Source organism: Barbus barbus (assembly GCF_936440315.1).
Source record: "Barbus barbus genome assembly, chromosome: 43".
NCBI classification, from domain to species: Eukaryota; Metazoa; Chordata; class Actinopteri; order Cypriniformes; family Cyprinidae; genus Barbus; species Barbus barbus.
Window position 1 is genome coordinate 21,618,920 of NC_136721.1, and position 21,511 is coordinate 21,640,430.

Consider the following 21,511-nt stretch of genomic DNA (forward strand, 5'->3'; position numbering starts at 1 on the left):
TGTTGAAAATAAGCAGCATGAACATGCACTGCAGATGTGATGATATTCAGCAAATAGTGACTTTCTGATTTCAATATTGTGTGTAAAGTGTAAAATGTGTCATTAATCCCCAAAACCGTTTTATCACTATACATGCGGGAACTGTAAAAATGCTCAGATGCTCCGTATGACTGGTTTTGTGTTCAATTCTCTTTGAAACGCTCATCCTGACACAAGTGGAGCATTTTATGAGGGACTGCTGGGTGAGGTCACACACCGACTCTTCATGCAATAATGACGAACATGAGTGATTTCTATATGAGAGGCCTACACGCACTCAGAAAGACATGTGTATGTGTTTCTGTGTGCATGTGTGAGAACAGAAAGAGAGAGTTTATAAAAGAGGCTCTTGCAAACACTTCAACCAGAAAGAGAGAGATGTGACCGAAAGAGAGGGAAAAAAGCTGTATAAACAGAGGCCAGTTTCTGCGTGCAGAAGTAAATAAAACAGTGCCCTTTGGTAAATGAGGGGTAGATGGCGTTTCATAACTGCCAGACATGGAATTACACATTTTAATGGTTCACTGTTTCAGGGACGATGATGGGACACACAGAACCACTCGCCTTTATTGAGAGGCTGTCCATTTGAGACGTTGTGTATTATAAACATGCACACATTCAGTGTTCTGAAAGCCTCCAACACTGAATTACACCAGAAATACTAATGTAACGCTAATATAATATTAGCATAATGATAACGTAATGTGACGCTGAAGCACTGAAGCTGCTTTCTATAAAACAGATGCAGATTCAGATTTAAATCTCTGTGTATAACCCGTGTATGTGTGTGTGAATTTGTGTGTGTGTGTGTGTGTGAGAGAGAGAGAGAGAGAGAGAGAGAGACGTGTAATGTGTCCAAAGGTTTCAGAGGAGAAATATAGCCTGAGGTACACACACACACACACACATACACATAAACACACAGGACACTCTAAACCTGATAACACTGAGAAGACCTGATGAATAAAGAGAAGATTTTTATTTATTTTTTAATTATTTTTATTTAATTTTATAATGTACATTTTTTTGGTTCGGGGGCAGTACAATTTTTTAATGTTTTTGAAAAAAAGTCTCATGCTCATCAAGGCTGCATTTATTTTAAAAGTTACATAGAAAAAATGGTGAAATATTATTACAATTTAAAAGAACTGTTTTCTATTTGAATGTCATTTAGTCCTGTGATGCAAAGCTGAATTTTCAGCATTACTCCAGTCTTCAGTGTCACATGATCCTTCAGAAATCATTCTAATATGCTGAGCTCAAGAAACATTTATTCTCATCATTTTCAACATTCCAATACTTCCAATTATTTCCAAATTAACAGCATTTATTTGAAATAGGAATCTTGATCAGGGACCATTCAAAAGTCTTACTGATCCCAAACTTATATACTTTTTTATTTTTTATTTTTTTGTATATAATTTTATTTTATTTTTTTCAATAAAACAGAACAGTTCCCCTAAGCATTTCACCATCAATCCCCAGTACCTTATTTGTCCTGATTCCCAACTTCTGTACCCTTGCTGCACCTATACCCTAAACATAATTCACCAGACCAATGATGTCTTGAAGCTCTATATTTCATTCCTCCTATAAAAGAAGAGAAGAGATAAATAAATAAATAAAGATGAGCGTTGCAGAGACGTAATAACTGTAATGTGTTTAATGGAGCGGCTCATGAGGAAGTGATCCACATAGCCCTCAGAGATATCAGCCCTTATGAACGTGTGAGGAGTCAGCAGTGCATGCACTGTTTTATTTGTCTGTAAACCACTAAGATGAACCGCACACGCTGCATCGCCCTAATTATTGATGACGTCGATCAGGCACTGCTCAAAGGAGCCGTTTTCTGGTTTCAGATGTCAAACATATTTGGAGCCAGATTGAATCACACAACCGTCGATAAAACACATCTAGCCGTTCAACTATTGAGCTCCTGTGCGCTGCTGTTACATGCAAGGAACAAATTCACTGACACTCTTCAGTGATCATTCCACTGACGCCTGGCGAGTTGCAAGCATGCATCCTGCTGTCAAGATCGATTGATGCGAAATCAATGCACGCATGAACAAATCACTGCAGTTTACACGCTTTTCTGTCAGTTGGTGTCCATCTCATCTCATCTACTCTCAGAGATTTGATCAATGTTCTGAATCTGTGAGCATGTGCCACACATGTTCACCAATCAGAGCTCAAACCGGAGAAAATCAAGCTTGCGTGAAACATCGACATGGCCCAAAGCAGATGCTCATCTGAGAGTCATTCAGAGCAAATGAAGACTTCAAAGATAAACACAGCTTCACCTGAAGGCACTGTACAGATGTTGCAAATAGCCTCCTACTATTTCAGTTCTCAAATTATCTTCAGGTGATTCTGGGTTAGATTTATTGACTCGACATGAATGAGATACAATTAATGTCATCACCAAGTTCTCAGAACAACATAAATAAATCTGGCTAGCTATTGTTTACTACACCTAGAAAAAAGTATCAGTAAAAGTGGTTCTTTGGCTCGTAATCATAGGGGAACCACTTTGGTGCTGTATAGCACCCAAGTGCTTCAGTGGTGCTTCACTGGTTCTTTGGAATGACTGAGGGGCTATATAGCACCGCTACCATATACAGAACCTGTTAAGCTCCTGTATGGTTATTCAGCGGTTCTTCAGTGGTTCTTTGGGGTGATTAAGGTGCTATATAACACCACAGCCATACAAAGAACCTGTTAAGCCCCTTTAAAGGTTCTTTACGAGCCAAAGAACCACTGTAGGTGTCATTTAGCACCAAGATATACAATGCAATATGACACCTCTTATGGTTCTACATAGCACCATTTGACATAATTTGTAATATTGACTTGTCATCAATGAGGTAACATGAGGTAACGAGTTCTTAAAACAATGTAAATAAATCTGGCTAGTGATTATTAAATACACCTAGAAAAATGAGCAAAAATCAGTGTTTTGGGAAGCTACTTTGTAACTGTCGTAAGTAGTGAATCTACTGTCAAACAAGTAAAAGAAAACAGGTATTAACAAAACAAATAGATAACTACATTGAAGCTGCATTATCTTTTTAAATATGCAATTATAAAATGATATTATTTTATTTTTGACAATCAAACCTTGATGAATTTACGATTGTGATGAACAGTAAATTAACTAAACATAAGGAAAAATATACGGTATATTGAGGAGCCCATAAAGTTCCTGGAGGAGCAATCATAATAACAATGAAATCGGTTTCCACAGAAATATGAAGCAGCACAACTGTTTTCAACATTGATTCTAATAATAACGATGTTCTTGAGCAGCAAATCAGCATATTAGTGACACTGAAGACTGGAGTAATGATGCTGAAAATTCAGCTTTGCATCACAGGAATAAATTACATTTAAAAATATATTCAAATAGAAAACAGTTCTTTTAATTTGTAATATTATTTCACAATATTGCTGTTTTTACTGTATTTTTAATAACATAAATGCAGCCATGGTTTCAAAAACACCCCAAAATGAGCCAGTGAGTGGCAGTGCATCTGTTCACTGATCCCCTGCAGGATTTTCACGGCCTCCAGGAGTCCACAGACCCCGGGGTGAAAGAGAGGAAACACCTCAGTGATTGACTTGAATCTGGCATTTTATAGTAACACAACAGCGCATTCATCAAATGGGCCATGAGCTTCCCTACAGCGAGATGCTTCATTCAGTCTGACACAGGTTTGACACCTTACCAACATAAAAAACCAACAACATAAACAGCCAAAGGGAAAAAGTCATGAAGCACTGACAAGGAAAAAAAAAAGAGGTCAGACAGGAAATAAGCCAAAGGACAACGACGGGTCATTGTAATGCACAATGTATCTTCAGAAACACAGTCTCTACAGAGACGTCAGTGAGTTTTGACGAGGGTGTTTGGTGCATGTCTTCTCTATGTGTCTAAAAAAGGCTCTAATGGGATCTCTAAATATAGATCCTTCATGATATTCAGGTCTGATTCTGGCTGTAGCTTTTTTGCCCTCTGGCACTTAATCTGCTGCGTCCATCAGCCTGAGCATTTCTCTGTCTGATGAAGCAGAAGGCTTATGAATGCCGGACATTCCTAGACATCCAGGATCCTTTCTCCAGTCAGCGTCGTCATTGAACTTTGGCAAACGTGAGCTTAAAAACTTCACGGTAACATGTAACTAGTTACAGTAATAATATTACCATCTGTAAAACAGCTAGTTACTTTTGATGCCTCCCCCAACCCCTACTGATTTGAAGTCCAACAATTCAATAATTCCTAGTTTTATTTGCATAAATTTTCATGACTCACGAACACATGAAGTCACCAGAGCAGCAGGCAAGCTTGAAATATGGAAAAGTTTACATTCGACGGATGTAAATATTGCCATTAAATTGACTTTTTTCAAAAGAAAAGATGAACACTTTTACTTAAAAGTCACTATCAATCATCATGTGTAGTGTTTATAATAACTTATAATGCAGTCCAGTGTGCATTTTGGTCAAATGAAGAGGCAGAAATATATTGTTAGTAACATTTCAGAAGAATTTTTTAGGTAGGATACATAATTACAACTTCTGTGGAGCGTGAAGGAAAAGTAATGTAACTAATAGTGTAACTAATTACTGTTGCCAGAAAGTAATAAATAATAATGTTACTTTTGAAAGGAATAACTAGTAAAGAGTAATAAATGACATTTTTTGAGTAACAAGCCCAACAGTGTTGTTTAATACAATTAGAGCAAAAATGTAATTAAAGGGAAAAGGGTGAAAATAAAACAAATTCCCAAGTAGCACATTGAATTTAATGTGAAATTTTGAAATAGATGAGCTGAAATAGCACCTATAGTCTTGTAAAACTTACTCCAGTTTTATTTAGTACTTCAAAAACACATAATATTGTACATTATTTATTATAAATTCGTATTGCTATATAATATTACAGTCTATGTACTACATATATGTTATTATATATGTGTATGTATGTGTATAGACTACTCCTGTCAGGGTTCTGTCACTTTGGTCTAGTTTATTCATGGTTTTGTGACGGAGCCCTGACACTCCCTTCTTGTCTTGTTTTCTGGTGAGCGCGCAGCTCCAAGTGTGCACAAGCTGCGCGCTCTCTCGTCTGTGTGCTCTGTTTCATGTTGGGGCGTGGTGTTCGGATCCCGGCACTCCTGTCTTGTTCTGGTTTCGTGTCGGGGTTCAGACACTCACGCTCCAGGTTTTTTCTTGCTGTGGGAGCATGCGATTTCGAGTTAGCTCGGGTCGTGCGCTCCTCTGTCCGTGTCTGTGTGTGTGGTGTGTTTGTTTGTTTTCTTTTTCGCTGTTTTGTTGCACGCGGCTCGTTCTTTGGCTGCGTGCTTTCTCTTGTTTTGTCTTGTTCTGTGTTGCACGCAGCTCTTGTTTTTTCACTGGCTGCGTGCTTTCATGTTTGTCATGTTTTGTGAACACGCGGCTTATGAGTCTCCTCATTAGCTGCGTGTTCGTGTCCTGTTTTGCACTTTTGCTTGTGTTTTTGTTTTGTGTGAGCACATGGCTTTTGTCTTAGTTTTCTGTGTGCCACGTGCTCTCCTGTCAATTGTCTTGACCCCACCCATCTTGTTACCTGATTATTGGTTAATTTGCCCCACCTGTTTATACCTCATTACCCTCCTCATTTGCTCCCTTTATCTCCTTGTGTTTGCAGTCCTGTGCCAGTTTGTCGTCGATGTTACCCGGTTTGTAGTCCTGCCCTGCCTTGCCAGTCTGTTTTTCCCTACGGGGTAGTTTTTGTTTGTTTGTTTGTTTGTTTGTTTGTTGATTTTATTTTATTATTAATAAAGCGCTATTTCCTCCTGCAAGTGAGTTCTCGCTCTCATCCCTTCACCCACACCTGACAACTTCAAAAATATTTTTTATAGTGAGTACACGTATACAGTATGTACATTTTGCTCAAATTTGTCTAGTTATAAGGATGTATAGATATTTACTAAAAACAAGGCAAAAGTACTACTTTATTTATTTATTTTTTTTATTAGAAAAATCTGAAACTGAGCTATAAGTAAAGCTCAAATATGATCGTCCTCTTAAATGCTTAGTAATATTCAGTTTTATCTATTTATTGCTGAAACTTAAGCCAAGAAGACTCCTGCCTTCTGATAATGGCTCTACAGTATTCTCCCAAATATTACAGGGGGACTGGAAAAACTGATGTAAGTTCTGATAGTGAGGGATATGAGCTGCTTTGGTGTGATTTTTATCTCTGCGCTTTGTGTTTTTTGGAGAGCTGTTCCTCGCCAGGATGACGTTGTTGTTGCGCACAACTCCATGTCATCATAATGCAAGTCCTGCAGAGCCTTCACTTGTGTGTATGACATTTCACACACTCTCAAACACACACACACACAAATCCAGAAGCATGATATGCTTGGCTCCAGGACAGAGCCGAATAAACATTCTCTCCCAACACACACATACACAAAATCTTACACCAGCAAACCCATTCACACTCTTCCTCGCAAACACACACCGGCTAATCCACAGCGAAACGGTACAACAGCCCTGACGTGCTGAGCTCATCAGAAAGGGCATTTGCATTTTGAATCCGAGAGCACAACAGAAATCTTTCGTAGTTTATGACACTACAATAAGCAGCAATTCCATGCACAAACAAACGCTGATTGAATTGTTGGTGCGCGGAATAAAAGAACAAGGCGGATCCTATCTGTTCTTTCTGATCGGTCTCTGTGGCTGTGTTTATTCCTGCGGCTTCCGATTTATGATTCCTTTTTTTTTTATTGTTTATTTGATAGCACAATCTGACAGTTAACGTATTTGAAAAAAAGCATAAAAATGATTATACGTGGCAGAGATTTATAGAGAAACAAACAGATGGGTGATAGTTGAGCTAATATTTAGAGATCAGAGGCCACCCAAACACTTAAGGTTTCATCCCGGATGCAAGCATTGGCCTTTTGACCTTTGACTCGAAGACGCACAAATCTTTACATTCTCTAGTTTTAAAAATGGCATTAAAATAGTTTCGGTAACCATAACAAGCAACATTCTATTGTGTTCATTCTCTCTCATTATGGTTGCAATGTTTTGTATCGACTATTAAGGTAAGGTCACTTTTACAGTTGTTTGGTGAATTTTCATGGGTGATCGGAAATCTGAACTTTTACGTGGAGGTGAAAGATTTTACAATTTCTTCTGTTCAAGAAGTTGCTTAACTTGAATATACATAACAATAGAGAAGATGATCACAATTTCCATTTCACGCAAACTTTAAACTTGTAAAGCTGACATGAAATAATAGCCAGATATTTTTTTTGTTTGTTTTGTGTTTTTTTTACAGTAAAACTGTGCATTGAACTTAATAAAATATAAAGGTGTGTTATTGTTGAGAATCATATTTGATAATTCAGGCTTTTATGGCTATATATGGATAAGATGAAATTCTGATAGTTTGTAATGTAAATCAATGAGATCTTTATAACAGAATACTTACGTAAAATCATATGCATATCAGTTGTCACTCTGTCTCCCAATAATATGTCTAATAGAAAGATGCTTAGTTGTACAGTATGTAGTTTTTATCGTTGAGGGCAAAACAATGCAATGCAGTTCAATTATGATTGAGAGATAAACCACTAAATGTTACTCGGAAAGCCTGAGGATTATATTTGATACTCACGTTTTAACATGTTTTTTCTAAAAACTGATGAATAGATAATCAAAGTTGCCAGGTTCAGTTTATAAAATGATAATCTTTAAGGTTTCACAGCAAAAAGAAACATACCACTACCTGAAGGCGGATTTGAAAATATTTCAATTGTTTAAAAAAGTATAATTTGCCTCTTTATGATGAATTGTAGCTTTGGATAAAAGTGTCTGCTGAATGAATAATTTTAAATGTAAATGTAGTGTGCAACAGAAGGCATGTAGTATATGTACAACAGGCTTTCGAGCATGTTGATCATTTAGAGGCTTTAAAAATGCACAGTAGCCTTTACAGGGTTAAATCAGTAACCCTAAGTATAAGCAGTAGTTATGTTGCTTGATTTAACAAATACTGCTAATTACATTTCTATGCTCATAGCTCAAAACAATGTTAATCAACATGGAAATATTGCATAACTCAAGCAAGATGGATGGTTTACTGTAAAGGTTTACTCGTGGGTCATGACACTCACACATCGTGTTATTAACGCCAGCTGTTAGTGTGTGCACTGAATGAGTGTCTATGTGCCACGCAGATGACAAGTTCTCAACCTGTCAACTTAATGAAGTCACAACTGTAGTGTAGTAATTAAATTAACACTTCACTCCTGTGATGAACATCCCGCTCTCGTAAATGATTAAGTTTGTGTAAAGTTCACAGTTTTCACAGGACTTCCGTTAAAACTTTTTATGCAAATGCCAATTAGCACACACTTGAAGCAGCATAACCATGCAAGCGGTGTGAAGGAAAGCAAGGTGGCGTAAATCTCTTGATTTCCTATTTCCTGTCTATTACGGCCCTCTAAGCTTCTTTCATATTAAATGCACCTGGGGTCTCATCCTCTTCACCTTGCAGCCTGACACAGGTGTTTGAATAAACACGGTTTTAATTTGATTTAGTCTCATATCCTGAATGAGGGACGTCACAGACAGTTTGGCTTCCAAACTCTGGAAGATTAAAACATTTAACACAAAGAAATCAATGATTTTAAAACATCTCTTTGAAACGATGGATGGAGTGTAATTGCAGTTGGCTGTACTGCCCTCTGCTGCCCTAAATCAAATTGTGGCTCGTGTTTCTCTATCAATGAGCTTTAGTATGAAGTAGATGCTTTATTAAAAATAACACAACTAAAAAATTAGAACACTAATGTATATTACATTATTTAGTATTTCAGTATTTGTAATACTGATCAAATGTAGAAAAAGACCTTTATAAATTGTTAAAGTTGTGTTTGTATATAAACACAGTGCCCTGCAAACATACATGAACCCAAATTTGTCCATGGTTTCTAAACATTGTTATGAAACATATTAGGGTAGAGTGGGGCCCACAAGATAAAGTCAAGATCAATATTTATATAGAAGTCTTCACCATGAAGCTTACACTGGCCGTACAGCGGAGAAAACAGATTTCACAATGAATGATCTCATTTTCAGCAGTAAGAAAAAAAGTGTTTTAAAGCTTATTGTTCTGTAGAACATCACAGTTATATATGATATGAAAACAGCTGGGCCTGATAGGGAGTACATGTTATTTAATAAAAATATAATTATATTTTCAGAATGACATAATTGTTTTCTCAAACATAGTCTGTGCGGTAAAACGCCCCCAGGGGGCAATGGGCAATTATACTGTAGTTATTCTGTTCTGAACCTCAAATCCTTAGTTTTTCCATCAAATTAATTCTAATTGGTTGGTTGAATCAAAATATTTGGACTTTATATTTAAAAATTACCTCCATCTAGCAATTAGTTAGTTAGTTAGCCAGTTATCATCAGCTAACATTTTTTTTCAAATAGGCTATTATAATTTTGTAATCCATGATTATTTATTATATTCTTTTTTTTTGTATTATTTTAAGATAAAACTGCATGTACTTTAAATGTTTAAAGCAAATCGCTTTGTTTGACTGGGGGGCCTTTCGCCTCATAGGTGGGGTAAAACGTCCCCTTGGTACGAATTAAATTTTTGTAAAAAATCTAATAACATAAAAACTCTGGACATTTTTCATACTTGGTTTATATTTTATGTCAGTGACACATTTAACCTTTTATTTACAGAAAAAAAAAATATTACAAAATTTACATTAATATTGTATATGCTTCCTAGTTCCTGTTTTATTTTTTATTTGCTCATTTGTGGGCAATTATTAGTGTTGCCAGTTTTTAAATATTTTATTTGAGAAAAAAAAAGAAAAGAAAGAAAAGAAAAGAAGTTATGGCCAAACCAATTTTAGTACACACACACAAACACATAAATAAATTTAGAATATCCTGGAGCAACTGAGTAAAAAATAAATCCTCTACAACTAACTAACCAAATAAATAAATAATTCTGGGTCCCAAGAAATAGGCTATAGATTTTTTTTTTTTTTCTTCACATTTCTTTCCTTTGCATGATAAACAATTCGCTCGGGGTTAAATAAAATCTAAATGGATGAATAAATATGTCTTTATAATTTCTGTAAGAGGTTGTCGCTTCGAGAAACGCACTTTAATGAGTTCTACACCGGAGGCGCTCTCGCGCCATAGAAAAACCGGAAGTGAGGTGGAAGTAAGTAGGCCATGACATCACAAAGTGAAAGTATGGCAGCGTCTCTTGAAGTGGAATTAAAGTTTATCACGTTTGCTACCTGTAACGCACTTTACCATCACACAAACTTCTACACGAATATGTGTCCAGTGCACCGTGGTCATATGATGTTTATCTTTGATTTGCAGATTGAAGCGCGCGCAGGGGATTTGGGAACGCGCAGGGAAAACGGGTGACAAATACGGGTGAGGATAATGTGGCATAAAACTCAAAACACAGCTTATGTATTGTTAATGTTTTCTTATTGTATTCAATATTTTGTCAAATTAGTTAAGACCTAATTTCAAAGACCTAAAAAACGGATTATTTTTTCTTAGATTAATAAAAGTGACACAAACGAGATAATTGTTGACATAAAAAGTAGTACTGAAGTAATTTTAGTTATCATTTCTATATTTTAAAATGTGTTCATGTATATTTAACTCTTAGGATTTCAGAACTGTGTGACACTTTTATCGTTTTTAATGCAAACAGCTAGCTATACTTTCTTCAATTCAAATGTACATTTTAGGTAGAACATCCTCAGCAATGGCTGCAGAAGGACACCCAGACCCTGAATCCAGTGATCAGGGTTTGGAAGCAGAGCTTGTGTCTTTGAGATCACACGCAGAGGCGCTGCAACAGGAGCTGAAGACATGTAAGGATGAACTTCAGAAGTTACAGAAGCAGCTCAGCCAGAGCGAACGACTCCAGAAGACGACAGAAAGCTACAATGAAGATCTCAGACAGCAGGTGAACCAGGTGCTCGTGGAGAACAGGGACAGTTGATGTTTTAAGGAGCATTTAGATGCTCACAGAACTTAAATAAATTCACAGAACCCTAAATAAAAGACAACAAACGTGTCAACACAAGAAGATTGTTGATATTGTGTCTATGTTGCTTTAGGTTGATAAACTGAGTGCAGAAGTCCATGAGCGAAAGAAGAGAGAGAGGGAGAAAATGGATGCTGAGACTCAGACAGAGGAGTATACATGGACAGAGACAGGTTGGTTTTTCTCTTTTATTTTCTTTGTTAACATTCCTGTCATTTGCAGCATTGATCTGTTATTTAAATCTTACTTTCTTCCTGAAACAGATTATTACAATTATTACTATGGCGGGTACTACCAGTCAGGAATGGAGACAACAGCAGAAGCACAGGAGACTGTTGTCATAGAAACTCAAGGATGTTGTGAACACACCGAGGAGCATCACATAACAGCCGAGACAGCACCAGCCAATCCTGAGCTACCAAATGAATCAAGTGATTTCCCACAAACAGAGGTATGAGAAGTGCTACTTACTTAAGTGTTATTTATTTCTAAGAATAGATCCTGGGCATTTATTAATGTCAGTATTAACATAGTTTGCATGTGTTGCATTTTGAGATGAAAATCACCAAACGTCTAAAATATGGTCAATAGAATCTAAACATCAGGTCTAAATTATAAAAAAAAAAATCAATAATGCCAAAGTATAGCCAAAATAATTAACATATTGACATATTTCTAAAACAATAAAATAAAAGTAAACTAATCTTTATTAACTAAACTTATTAATTGCCGAAAACCTGAATCACTGCCAAAACAATCCAATTTACAGTCAAAACAATCTACAGTGGGGGAAAAAATTATTTGATCCCCTGCTGATTTTGTACATTTGCCCACTGACAAAGAAATAATCAGTCTGTAATTGTAATGGTAGGTTTATTTGAACAGTGTGAGACGGAATAACAACAAAAAATCCAGAAAGACACATTTCAATAAAGTTATAAATTGATTTGCATTTTAATGAGTGAAATAAGTATTTGATCCCCTATCAATCAGCAAGATTTCTGGCTCCCAGGTGTCTTTTGTACAGGTAAGGAGCTGAGATTAGGAGCACTCTCTTAAAGGGAGAGAGAAATAAACTACTCAGTTTGTTACCTGTATAAAAAACACTTGTCCACAGAAGCAATCAATCAGATGGCAAACTCTCCTCCATGGCCAAGACCAAAGAGCTGTCCAAGGATGTCAGGGACAAGACTGTAGACCTACACAAGGCTGGAATGGGCTACAAGACCATCGCCAAGCAGCTTGGTGAGAAGGTGAACAGTTGGTGCGACTATTCGCAAATGGAAGAAACACAAAATAACTGTCAGTCTCCCTCGGTCTGGGGCTCCATGCATGATCTCATCTCGTGGAGTTTCAATGATCATGAGAATGGTGAGGAATTAGCCCACAACTACACAGGAGGATCTTGTCAATGATCTCAAGGCAGCTGGGACCATAGTCACCAAGAAAAGAATTGGTAACACACTACGCCGTGAAGGACTGAAATCCTGCAGCGCCCCCCTGCTCAAGAAAGCACATTTACAGGCCCATCTGAAGCTTGCCAGTGATTCAGAGGAGACCTGGGTGAAAGTGTTGTGGTCAGATGAGTCCAAAATCCAGCTCTTTGGCATCAGCTTATCTCGCCTTGTTTGGAGGAGGAGAAATGCTGCCTATGACCCCAAGAACACCATCCTCACATTATGCTTTGGGCGGGGGGTTTCTGCTAAAGGGACAGGACAACTGCACCACATGAAAGGGACGATGGGCATTGAAAATAGGTCGTGGATGGGTATTCCAGAATGAAAAAGACCCAAAACACACGGCCAAGGCAACGAAGGAGTGACTCAAGAAGAAGCACATTAAGGTCCTGGAGTGGCCTAGCCAGTCTCCAGACCTTAATTCCGTAGAAAATCTGTGGAGGGAGCTGGAAGGTTCGAGTCGCTAAACGTCAGCCTCGAAAATTTAATGACTTGGAGAGGATCTGCAAAGTGGGATAAAATCCCTCCTGAGATGTGTGCAAACCTGGTGGCCAACTACAAGAAACGTCTGACCTCTGTGATTGCCAACAAGGGTTTTGCCACCAAGTACTAAGTCATGATTTGCGAAGGGGTCAAATACTTATTTGACTCTTTAAAATACAAATCAATTTAAAACTTTTTTTAAATGCATTTTCTGGATTTTTTTGGTTGTTATTCTGTTTCTCACTGTTCAAATAAACCTTCCTTTAAAATTATAGACTGATCATTTCTTTGTCAGTGGGCAAACGTACAAAATCAGCAGGAGATCAATAAATTTTTCCCCACTGTATATTATGGCTAAAATGATAAAAAACATATCACAAAGAAATAGAAATGGCCAAAACTATTAAAACAAATAGCCAAAACAATCCAACGTGTAGTCAAAACAATCAATATAATGGCTAAAATGATAAACGTATCACAAAGAAATTAAAATATGGACAGAAACTTGACAAAACAGCCTGAAATATGGCTAAAATAATCCAGCACAGTGAAAATTATAGCTCAAGTACTTTAAATTTAGACCAAATTAATATTCAAATGTATAAAATTTGCACAATATAAACCAAACGATGTCTAAAATATGGACAACATGATCCGAAAAATGTTGGCACAAGTGTAGCAAAGAAAGAAAAAAGATAAAATAATAGTAATAATAAAAAACTAAATAATTTTGTCAAATTAATTTAATTTCTACATTATCATAATATGGCCACAATAACCCAGTTTATACTGAATATAGTCTATAATGTGATTTGAACAATTCAACATGTCTCCAAAACCATCTAAAATACAACCAAAACGATCAAACATTCAGCTGAAACATATATGAGCAGTTTACAGCCAGTAATTATCATTTAAAGTAATAATTATTAGCCAGTTTCTTGACTGTGCAAACATGTTCTCAGGAGGCCTCTGGAGAAGGCAGCTCTATAGCAGACATGCTGAGAGAAACAGCAGAGGAAGCGTTGAACCAGACCAACTTTGTGTTTGATGAAAGTTCTGGCATGTACTACGACCACAGCACTGGATTCTACTACGACTCTGTAAGATGTTCTTCTCTTGGAATGCTTGACTGCTCTTTGTGCTATCTTAATAGCCTGTTAATATGTTTTTTCCTCTTCCCTCAGTCCAGTCAGTTGTACTATGATGCTAACACAGGCATGTACTATTACTACGACCCAGAAAGCGGAAAATACCAATTCCACTCAAGGATAGAGGTGCCTACAGCACACCCCGAAGTGGAGCAGACGCCACAGAGGAAGACCAAAGATTGGAAAAACAGGAAGTCGGTGAAGAACACAGATAGAGCTTCCTGTCCTGATGGAGGGGTGAGATGCACACGGACACACATTGTCATTGCATAGTTTTGTGATCAAAGAGATTTGTGTTTGTTGGTTCACAGCTCAGTCTTCCTCAACATGATTTCCTATTTGAAGTTTAGTTTGTCAACCACCATCTTGAGTCTCAGTTTTCAGTATTTTTTTCAATCCAAAACATCTTTCTGGCTTCTGGTTTGTGTTCATGAGGGTCTGTAGCACAGTCTGGGGTCTCAGAAAGGGGTCCGTCGAGCAGTTCTGAGCATTATGGGAAATTTGATGCCTGGTGGAGCTGATCGTATGCTCTTCCTTTCGCTGTAGGTTCAGGATTTGACTTACTCATTGGCTCAGTTGAAGATAGACCGTTTGAGGCAGGTTGGAGTGAGAGGTATGGTCTTTAATAGCTTTAAAGTTCTGTAAAGTTTTAGTATATTTTTCCCCCAAGTGGTCATAAGAAGGTGAAGTCAATCAGTGATTTTTAATTTTGACGTTTTTATTCACTACTAAATGCACTACTGTTCAGGATCAGTACATTAAAGTGACAGTAAAGACATTTTGTTTAAAAACTTATAAAGTTCAAAAGCACTTATTTAATATTTTTATCAAAAATTCAGAAAAAGTGATAAGTTTCCACAAAAATATTAAGCAGTGCAACTGGTTGCAACATTGATAATAATAGCATATTAAAAGCATCAAATCAGCACATTAGAATGATTTCTGAAAGATCATGTGACACTAAAGACTTGCGTAGTAATGCTGAAAATTCAGTTTTGCAGCACAGGAATAAATTGCATTGTAACACTATATTCAAATCAAAACCAGTTATTTAAAATTGTAAAAAATATTTCACAATATTGTTTTCTTTTTAGTGTTTTTCATCAAATAAATGCAGCTTTATTGAGCATAAACGATTAAAAAAAACATTTTAGAATTTTTTGAATTTGTTTTGTTGTAGTTTGGAATCTTTAGAATTTTATTTCTTTAGTTTTTATCTTTAACCTGGTTTATTGTATTTGATTTAACATTTATTGATGGTGTTTTGATTGGGGCATCATGCAGTGTCAGAGCACATGCTTGCTTCTTAATCTGGATTGTGCCATTTCTTTATTCCACGTCGAGCTCTTCTCTACATTTTTTTTTTTGTGGCAAAAAGGACAAGAATTATAAACGCATCAAACTATGATGCAAAACTTAAACCAGATAAGTAAGTGCTGTTTGGATGTTGAGGTTATAGGTGGTTGTTTTGCATTTTCTTGAACTAACTCAAAACTGAGACTCAAGTGGACCTTCAAAGCAAATCCAAATCATGCATTTTCACCTTAAACCAATGTGGAGACACTTGGCGACGTCCTGATTGGCTGAGTGTTTGCTCACTGACAGGACCATAAAGAGGCGGAGCCTGAGATTGTCAGACAGTCTGAAAACCACCACCGAGGTAAGAAGGATGATTCATCATCACTTAAAAAAGGACGAAAGTCTCGGTCCCGAAGCCCGCAGCGACCCAGCAGCAAAAAACTGTCCACACGGACCAAGAGCCGAGACAGAAGCAGAGATCGCTCCACGAACAGAAAGAAAACCTGGAGGAGGAGCAACTCAAATTCTGATGACTCACTCGGCAAGAGTCGGAGAGAAAACAGGTCAAATTCTGATGACACCCACAGCAGAAAGAGAAAGAAGAAAAGGAAAGAGAGGAAGAGATCGTGTTCGGAGACCCGCAGAGAAAGGAAGTCACGCTCTGATAATGTGAGCGGTGAGAGTGAGCCGGAGGAGGGTGAGATCACAGAATCAGATGGAGAGAAAGAACTGTCTTCTGCAGCAGCATCATCATCCTCCTCGTCGGCATCGCCTGTCCAACCAGAACATGACAGTCCTGAGAGCGAAATGGAAACGCAGATGCAGGAAGGTGAGGAGGGAAGCAAACATTGCGCCCCCTGGTGGCTGTTTGGTATTGGCCATTATAGATGCACTGTTATTTTGAATGTGCATCAGGTAAACATGCCATATTTTGCACTACTGTAGCATTTTATTTTTGTCTATTTGTAATATGTGTGATTTGTATATTATAGAAACGTGGCCACCGTGTGTCCGGGTAACTGTGGTTCGCTCTCCTGTGCTGCAGACGGGAACGCTCTTCATCCTCACGGCGGATACAGTCGCCACCATCGGCCGGTCGGTACAGTTCTGTGTGTAGTTCTGTTCATCTATTGCGCTGACGAGTTAACATGTTTGTGTGTGTCTGTTTGCAGCGAGAAAGACATGAATCATGCCATCAGAATCCCCGAGATGGGAGTCAGCAAGGTAAAACAAGCTCAAATCAAACTTTACACACATTCTTGACCAAAAGCACTTTTACTATGACTTTAAACAATCTGAAGTACTGAGATTGATGCATTTTTGTGGTTAAATATCTTGTGATAATGATCATACACTGACACATACTCTCTAAATCCCTTTATTTTAAAGTATCTTAAAACATAATTTAATATGCATTTTATTCCTGTAATCTGACATAAACTATAATTCAAAAGTTTAGGGGTCGCTAAAAAATTTTATTATATGATGTGATTTCAAGTTTTACTTTCCCTTTGGAATGTTACAACCTGTTTGTGCATGGATGAGATCCCTGAAGTTGCAAAGACTAAAGTCTCAAAAAAATAATTATTTATAAAAGTTAAGACTTGACCACGCCCACCTAAAACGGCTCATTCAAACATGCCCCCACATGTCTATGTCACGGTATGGGAAGATTTGCAAAACACCGCCCAAATGTATACGCAATGAAAGAAGGCGGATTCTCGCTGTAGTATTGTTGCTGCCGCTGGCGCCATGTCCTGGAGACTCTGTGTTTCGTTGTGAAAGCGAAACTACTTTGTTTGGGCTTCCAAAAGAGGACAGAACTAGAAATCAGTGGTTAAGTTGTATTTACAACACTGTTCAATGCAAATATTCGAGTGTGCAGCGCATTTTACAGAGGACTATTTCCTGAACCTGGAAGAGTAGCCTACAATGCTGCCTTGCAGAAAGGCTGTTTCTATAAAGTGAGGCAATTCCAACTTTGCAAGGACAGTCTTGTACTTATGACTCACAGCCTGTAAGTATGTTTTCATATTTAAAGAATTTGCCACTGACTATTCAAACGCGAGTTTTGAGCAGTGTAGAGTAGTGCTTGTTGTTTGTCGTTTCTCCAATCACAAATGCAGCCATGGTAATGTTAATGCGGCACGATGCAACGCGGCACATAAAAAGACAGTATAAGTCATTATAATCAGTAATTATGTCCCCCACTGGATGCTTTGTTTATAATGGGTTTTATTGTTTTTGTGTTGTCGCGCTGGGACACGGCATCACAATACGGTAAGGGGCGTAACATTTCCGTTAGACACGGCGTATTCGGCCAGTCACAATGCACTGGATAGCTGGCCAATCAGAGCACGCCTCGCTTCTCAGAACGATGAGCTTTGTAAAAATCAGCACATTTCAGAAAGGCGGGGCATAGAGGAGCAACAATAATGTACAGTATGTGGAAAATAATGTGTTTTTTGAACCTTAAATAGCATAAATGCATTGCATTACACCAAAGACACAAAATAATGTTCATTTTAGCAACGTCATATGACCCCTTTAAAAAAAATAACTATCTTTTGATTACCAAGATTACAGTTAAATATAGTAAAACAACAATATTGTGAAATATTATTACAATTTAAAATAATCACTTTTTTTAAATGTGATTTATTTCTGTGATGCAAAGCATCATTACATTTTCAGCATCACTACTCCAGTCTTCAGTGTCACATGATCCTTTAGAAATCATTATAATACGATGATTAACTGCTTTACAAACATTTTTGTCAATGTAGTATTTTTGTGGAAACCATGATTAATTTTTTTCATTTTTCAGGCTCATTTTTTAGGATTCTTTGTATAGAAAGTTAAACACAATTTATTTTAAATAGAAACATTATAAATGTCTTCACTGTCACTTTGAATCAATACAATGCATCCTTGCTGAATAAAAGTATTAATATCTTTAAGAAAAAAATGATGGACCCCAAACATTTGAAAGGTAGCTTATTTCTAAAGAAAATAGAATGATAACACCAGGAGCATGTTTTAAAACCGTAAACAACATTAATTTTATTTTAATTTTGACAGCGTTTTCACTCCTTGTTGATATTTTTCTCTCTATCTCTGTTTGTAGTCCCATGCAGAAGTTTATTTTGACCAGGAGCAGCAGTGCTATATGCTGATAGATCAGGGAAGTCAGAACGGCACGGTCCTCAACGGGAACAGAATACTGCAGGTAACACAAACACAGCTGTTCTCTCCTAACATTCTTTCACACACATCGCAATATGAGGACATTTATCAGAATGTAAACATGTTTTCTGTGTCGCTGCAGCCCAAAGTTCGCTGTGACCCTTGCCCTCTGACCCACGGAGATGAAGTGAAAATGGGAGAAACGGTTTTGTCTTTCCACATCCACATGGGAACAGACACATGTGACGGCTGTGAACCAGGACAGATCATCGCACACCTGAGCCGCCATAAGAAAGATGATACCTCCGGTATGTATATGCAAGCACACATTGATGACCTCAAATTAGCATCTTTGCATGTTTCTGCTCACAGTAATTAAAGTCTGATGCTTTACTATTAATCAGTTGCAGCTCACATTTTTTTGCAATGCATGCATGTGTGTATGTTTCAGGAACTGTTCTCAGTAAAGAGGACAAGGAGCTTCAACGACAGAAAGAACTGAAGATGATGAAGGTTAAATATGGTCTTAAAGTAAGTTTATATGTCCTATACAAACCCTTTTGGTGGTAAAAGCATGTTTGAAATCACGTAAAGTCAGGTGTGTTTGTGTTGGCTTTGTAATGGTGTGTGGTCAGTGCTGCCCTCCTATGGTCAGCATGTAGACAGTCACTCTATTCCTAGGTGATGGAAGCTACAACAAGTACAATATTTGACCGCTAAGACAAGCTTCACTGTTATTATGTGCATACATTTTATACAAAAATTTTGCTCTAAATCATTAACTAGTTTTAAGCTTAATTTGTCTTGTGCTACACAATGGTTCTCAACATTTGAAGTCAACCAGTGTTATTTTAGTATCATCGATACTATTATGGTTTTTGTTAGTATTTTGGATGAGATTTTGTTTTGCTTTAGTAATTTTGTTGTTTTTATTAGTTTGATTTTATTTATTTCTATATATTTTTTGTTAAGTTTACTTTTTAATAATTCACTTTTTAATTGTACTTCAGTTAAGGTTTATTTATAGTAATTACACTTTTTATGGTTTTAGTTCATTATAATAACCATATGTCCAGCATAATATTTGAAAGCAAGAAATAATACTTTTATTCAGCAAGAAATTCAATTTCTTGATTTTTATATTATTTTTAATGTTTAAATTTACAGTATTCATTATTTTCATTAACTAAAATGTTAAAAACATTACTTGAAATAAAATAAACATTAAATGAAATAACATTTAAAAATCTAATTAAGTACTAAAATAACTAAAACTAAATACAATAAAACATAATAACTGCTATTTAGAGATGACAGAGGAATACTTTAACTTTAAATTAAAAGTATATAATATATATATATGTATTTTCAGCACTACTAGTTGTCTTGAAACTCTTCACTATACTTGCCTTAAAGACTTGCGTGCGTGTGTGTGTTTGTTTGTGTGCGTGTGTGTGTGTTTCAGAGCAGTGATTATGAGGAGCAAAAGGCCCTGAAGAACAGCAGATATAAAGATAGAGCAGAAAACCGCCGGCAGACAATCGGGAGCGAGGGAACGTTTAACCGAGATGATGCTCCTGCTTCTGTTCATGTGTACGTAACCTATTCAGTCAAACATTTACCCCTGTAAAACAGATCTGCACTACAGTAAGACATCTTACGCAACAATAAGAAGCCTTATCAAGGTTAAAGATATTTTTGCAGACTTGTGATTTTCTGTGTGTGTAGTGAAATTGGAGATGAAAATAAGGGTAGACAGATGCTGGAGAAGATGGGCTGGAAACGAGGAGAAGGGCTTGGCAAGGACGGAGCTGGAATAAAGGATCCGGTAATACTTATTTCTACTTGTTTTGTTTACACAGTGTCATGTGTGCTAGTGCGTGAGATTTAAACTCTCTTCCCTTTGTGTGTGTGCCGTAGATTCAGCTGCGTGTGCGCAAGGCTCAGTCCGGTCTTGGTTCTGGAGCTGCTGCGTCGGTAGAGGATACTTCACTCACAAAAACCAAAAACCAGCGGAACTGGGAACGTGCGCGGGAACGCTTCTCTGATGCCTGCCAGTCTGACTCCACCCATCCTGAAAGCGGCCAATCACCTAAGGCCTGGGTCAAAAGTCAGGACACAGAGTAACTACTTTGAATCTGGCACCAGATTTGGCCATTATTTGGCTAACTTTTCTAGTCATTTCATTGGAAGACCTTATTCTTATGAGGTTTGTAAATAGAAGCTAGTTTGTTTTAAAGATTGCTGGTCTGAGAGAGAGTGTATTTGTTTACAGTGAAGTTCATAAACCGAATATCTTGGACAAATAAACAATAAAAAACAGCACATGCATTCCAGTTTCTACATTTTATATTTGATTTGCATCAATGTTTAAGTCCATACTGCTTAAGAATGTGTACAAATGGTTCCATCCAACAATACAGTATAATTGCATGTTTTTACAGTCTATGGTGTAATCACAACCATGCAGTCTATGATCACATCAACAACGTTTATCAGGCATCTACATTGTCAGCTGAGGAGATTACAAAGATAAAACGAGTGGGTGTGTTTGTTGTTGTTGTTTTGTTACTCTGAAACTTGAAATGTGGAGTTATCTGCTTTTACTATAAAATAAACTTTTAATATATATATAAAAACATACTTTCAATGAACTTTAATTTTCTAGGTTACCTGTATTTAAGTTTACTTAAAACAACCCAACTGCAGTATGATTGCTATTACTTGGAATGCACAAAAAAACATGATTTCTGAAAATAAATAAAAATGAAGTTATCTGTTTT

At 37.0% G+C, this 21,511-nt stretch overlaps 1 protein-coding gene across 4 annotated transcripts; it reads left to right on the forward strand.

Annotated features, from left to right (window-relative positions):
* Positions 1-10,286: 10,286 nt before the first annotated feature.
* LOC306862630 (angiogenic factor with G patch and FHA domains 1-like) lies at positions 10,287-21,509 on the forward strand. Of its 4 annotated transcripts, none has more exons than XM_079405536.1 (16): positions 10,287-10,330; positions 10,468-10,524; positions 10,851-11,071; positions 11,226-11,325; positions 11,416-11,603; positions 14,058-14,195; positions 14,280-14,480; positions 15,849-16,371; positions 16,535-16,637; positions 16,715-16,766; positions 18,670-18,771; positions 18,871-19,036; positions 19,180-19,259; positions 20,194-20,321; positions 20,457-20,556; positions 20,649-21,509. In XM_079405536.1, the coding sequence occupies exons 3-16, from the start codon at positions 10,868-10,870 to the stop codon at positions 20,853-20,855; spliced, it is 2,292 nt and encodes a 763-aa protein (XP_079261662.1). In that variant the 5' UTR covers positions 10,287-10,330; positions 10,468-10,524; positions 10,851-10,867; the 3' UTR covers positions 20,856-21,509. The 4 variants fall into 4 exon arrangements, with proteins under 4 accessions (XP_079261662.1, XP_079261664.1, XP_079261663.1 ...); XM_079405538.1 differs by lacking the exon at positions 15,849-16,371 and adding an exon at positions 14,790-14,856 and having other exon boundaries at positions 10,292-10,381; XM_079405537.1 differs by lacking the exon at positions 15,849-16,371 and adding an exon at positions 14,790-14,856 and having other exon boundaries at positions 10,297-10,381; positions 10,851-11,080.
* Positions 21,510-21,511: the final 2 nt, after the last annotated feature.

What these genes read in the sequence shown, in the direction of transcription:
- LOC306862630 (XM_079405536.1), top strand. Translation starts at nt 10,868, where the DNA reads ATGGCTGCAGAAGGACACCCAGACCCTGAATCCAGTGATCAGGGTTTG. An exon ending in GGAAACGCAGATGCAGGAAG is followed by an intron (nt 16,372 to 16,534) that starts GTGAGGAGGGAA and finishes TGTATATTATAG; the next exon opens with AAACGTGGCCACCGTGTGTC. An exon ending in ACGGGAACAGAATACTGCAG is followed by an intron (nt 18,772 to 18,870) that starts GTAACACAAACA and finishes GTGTCGCTGCAG; the next exon opens with CCCAAAGTTCGCTGTGACCC.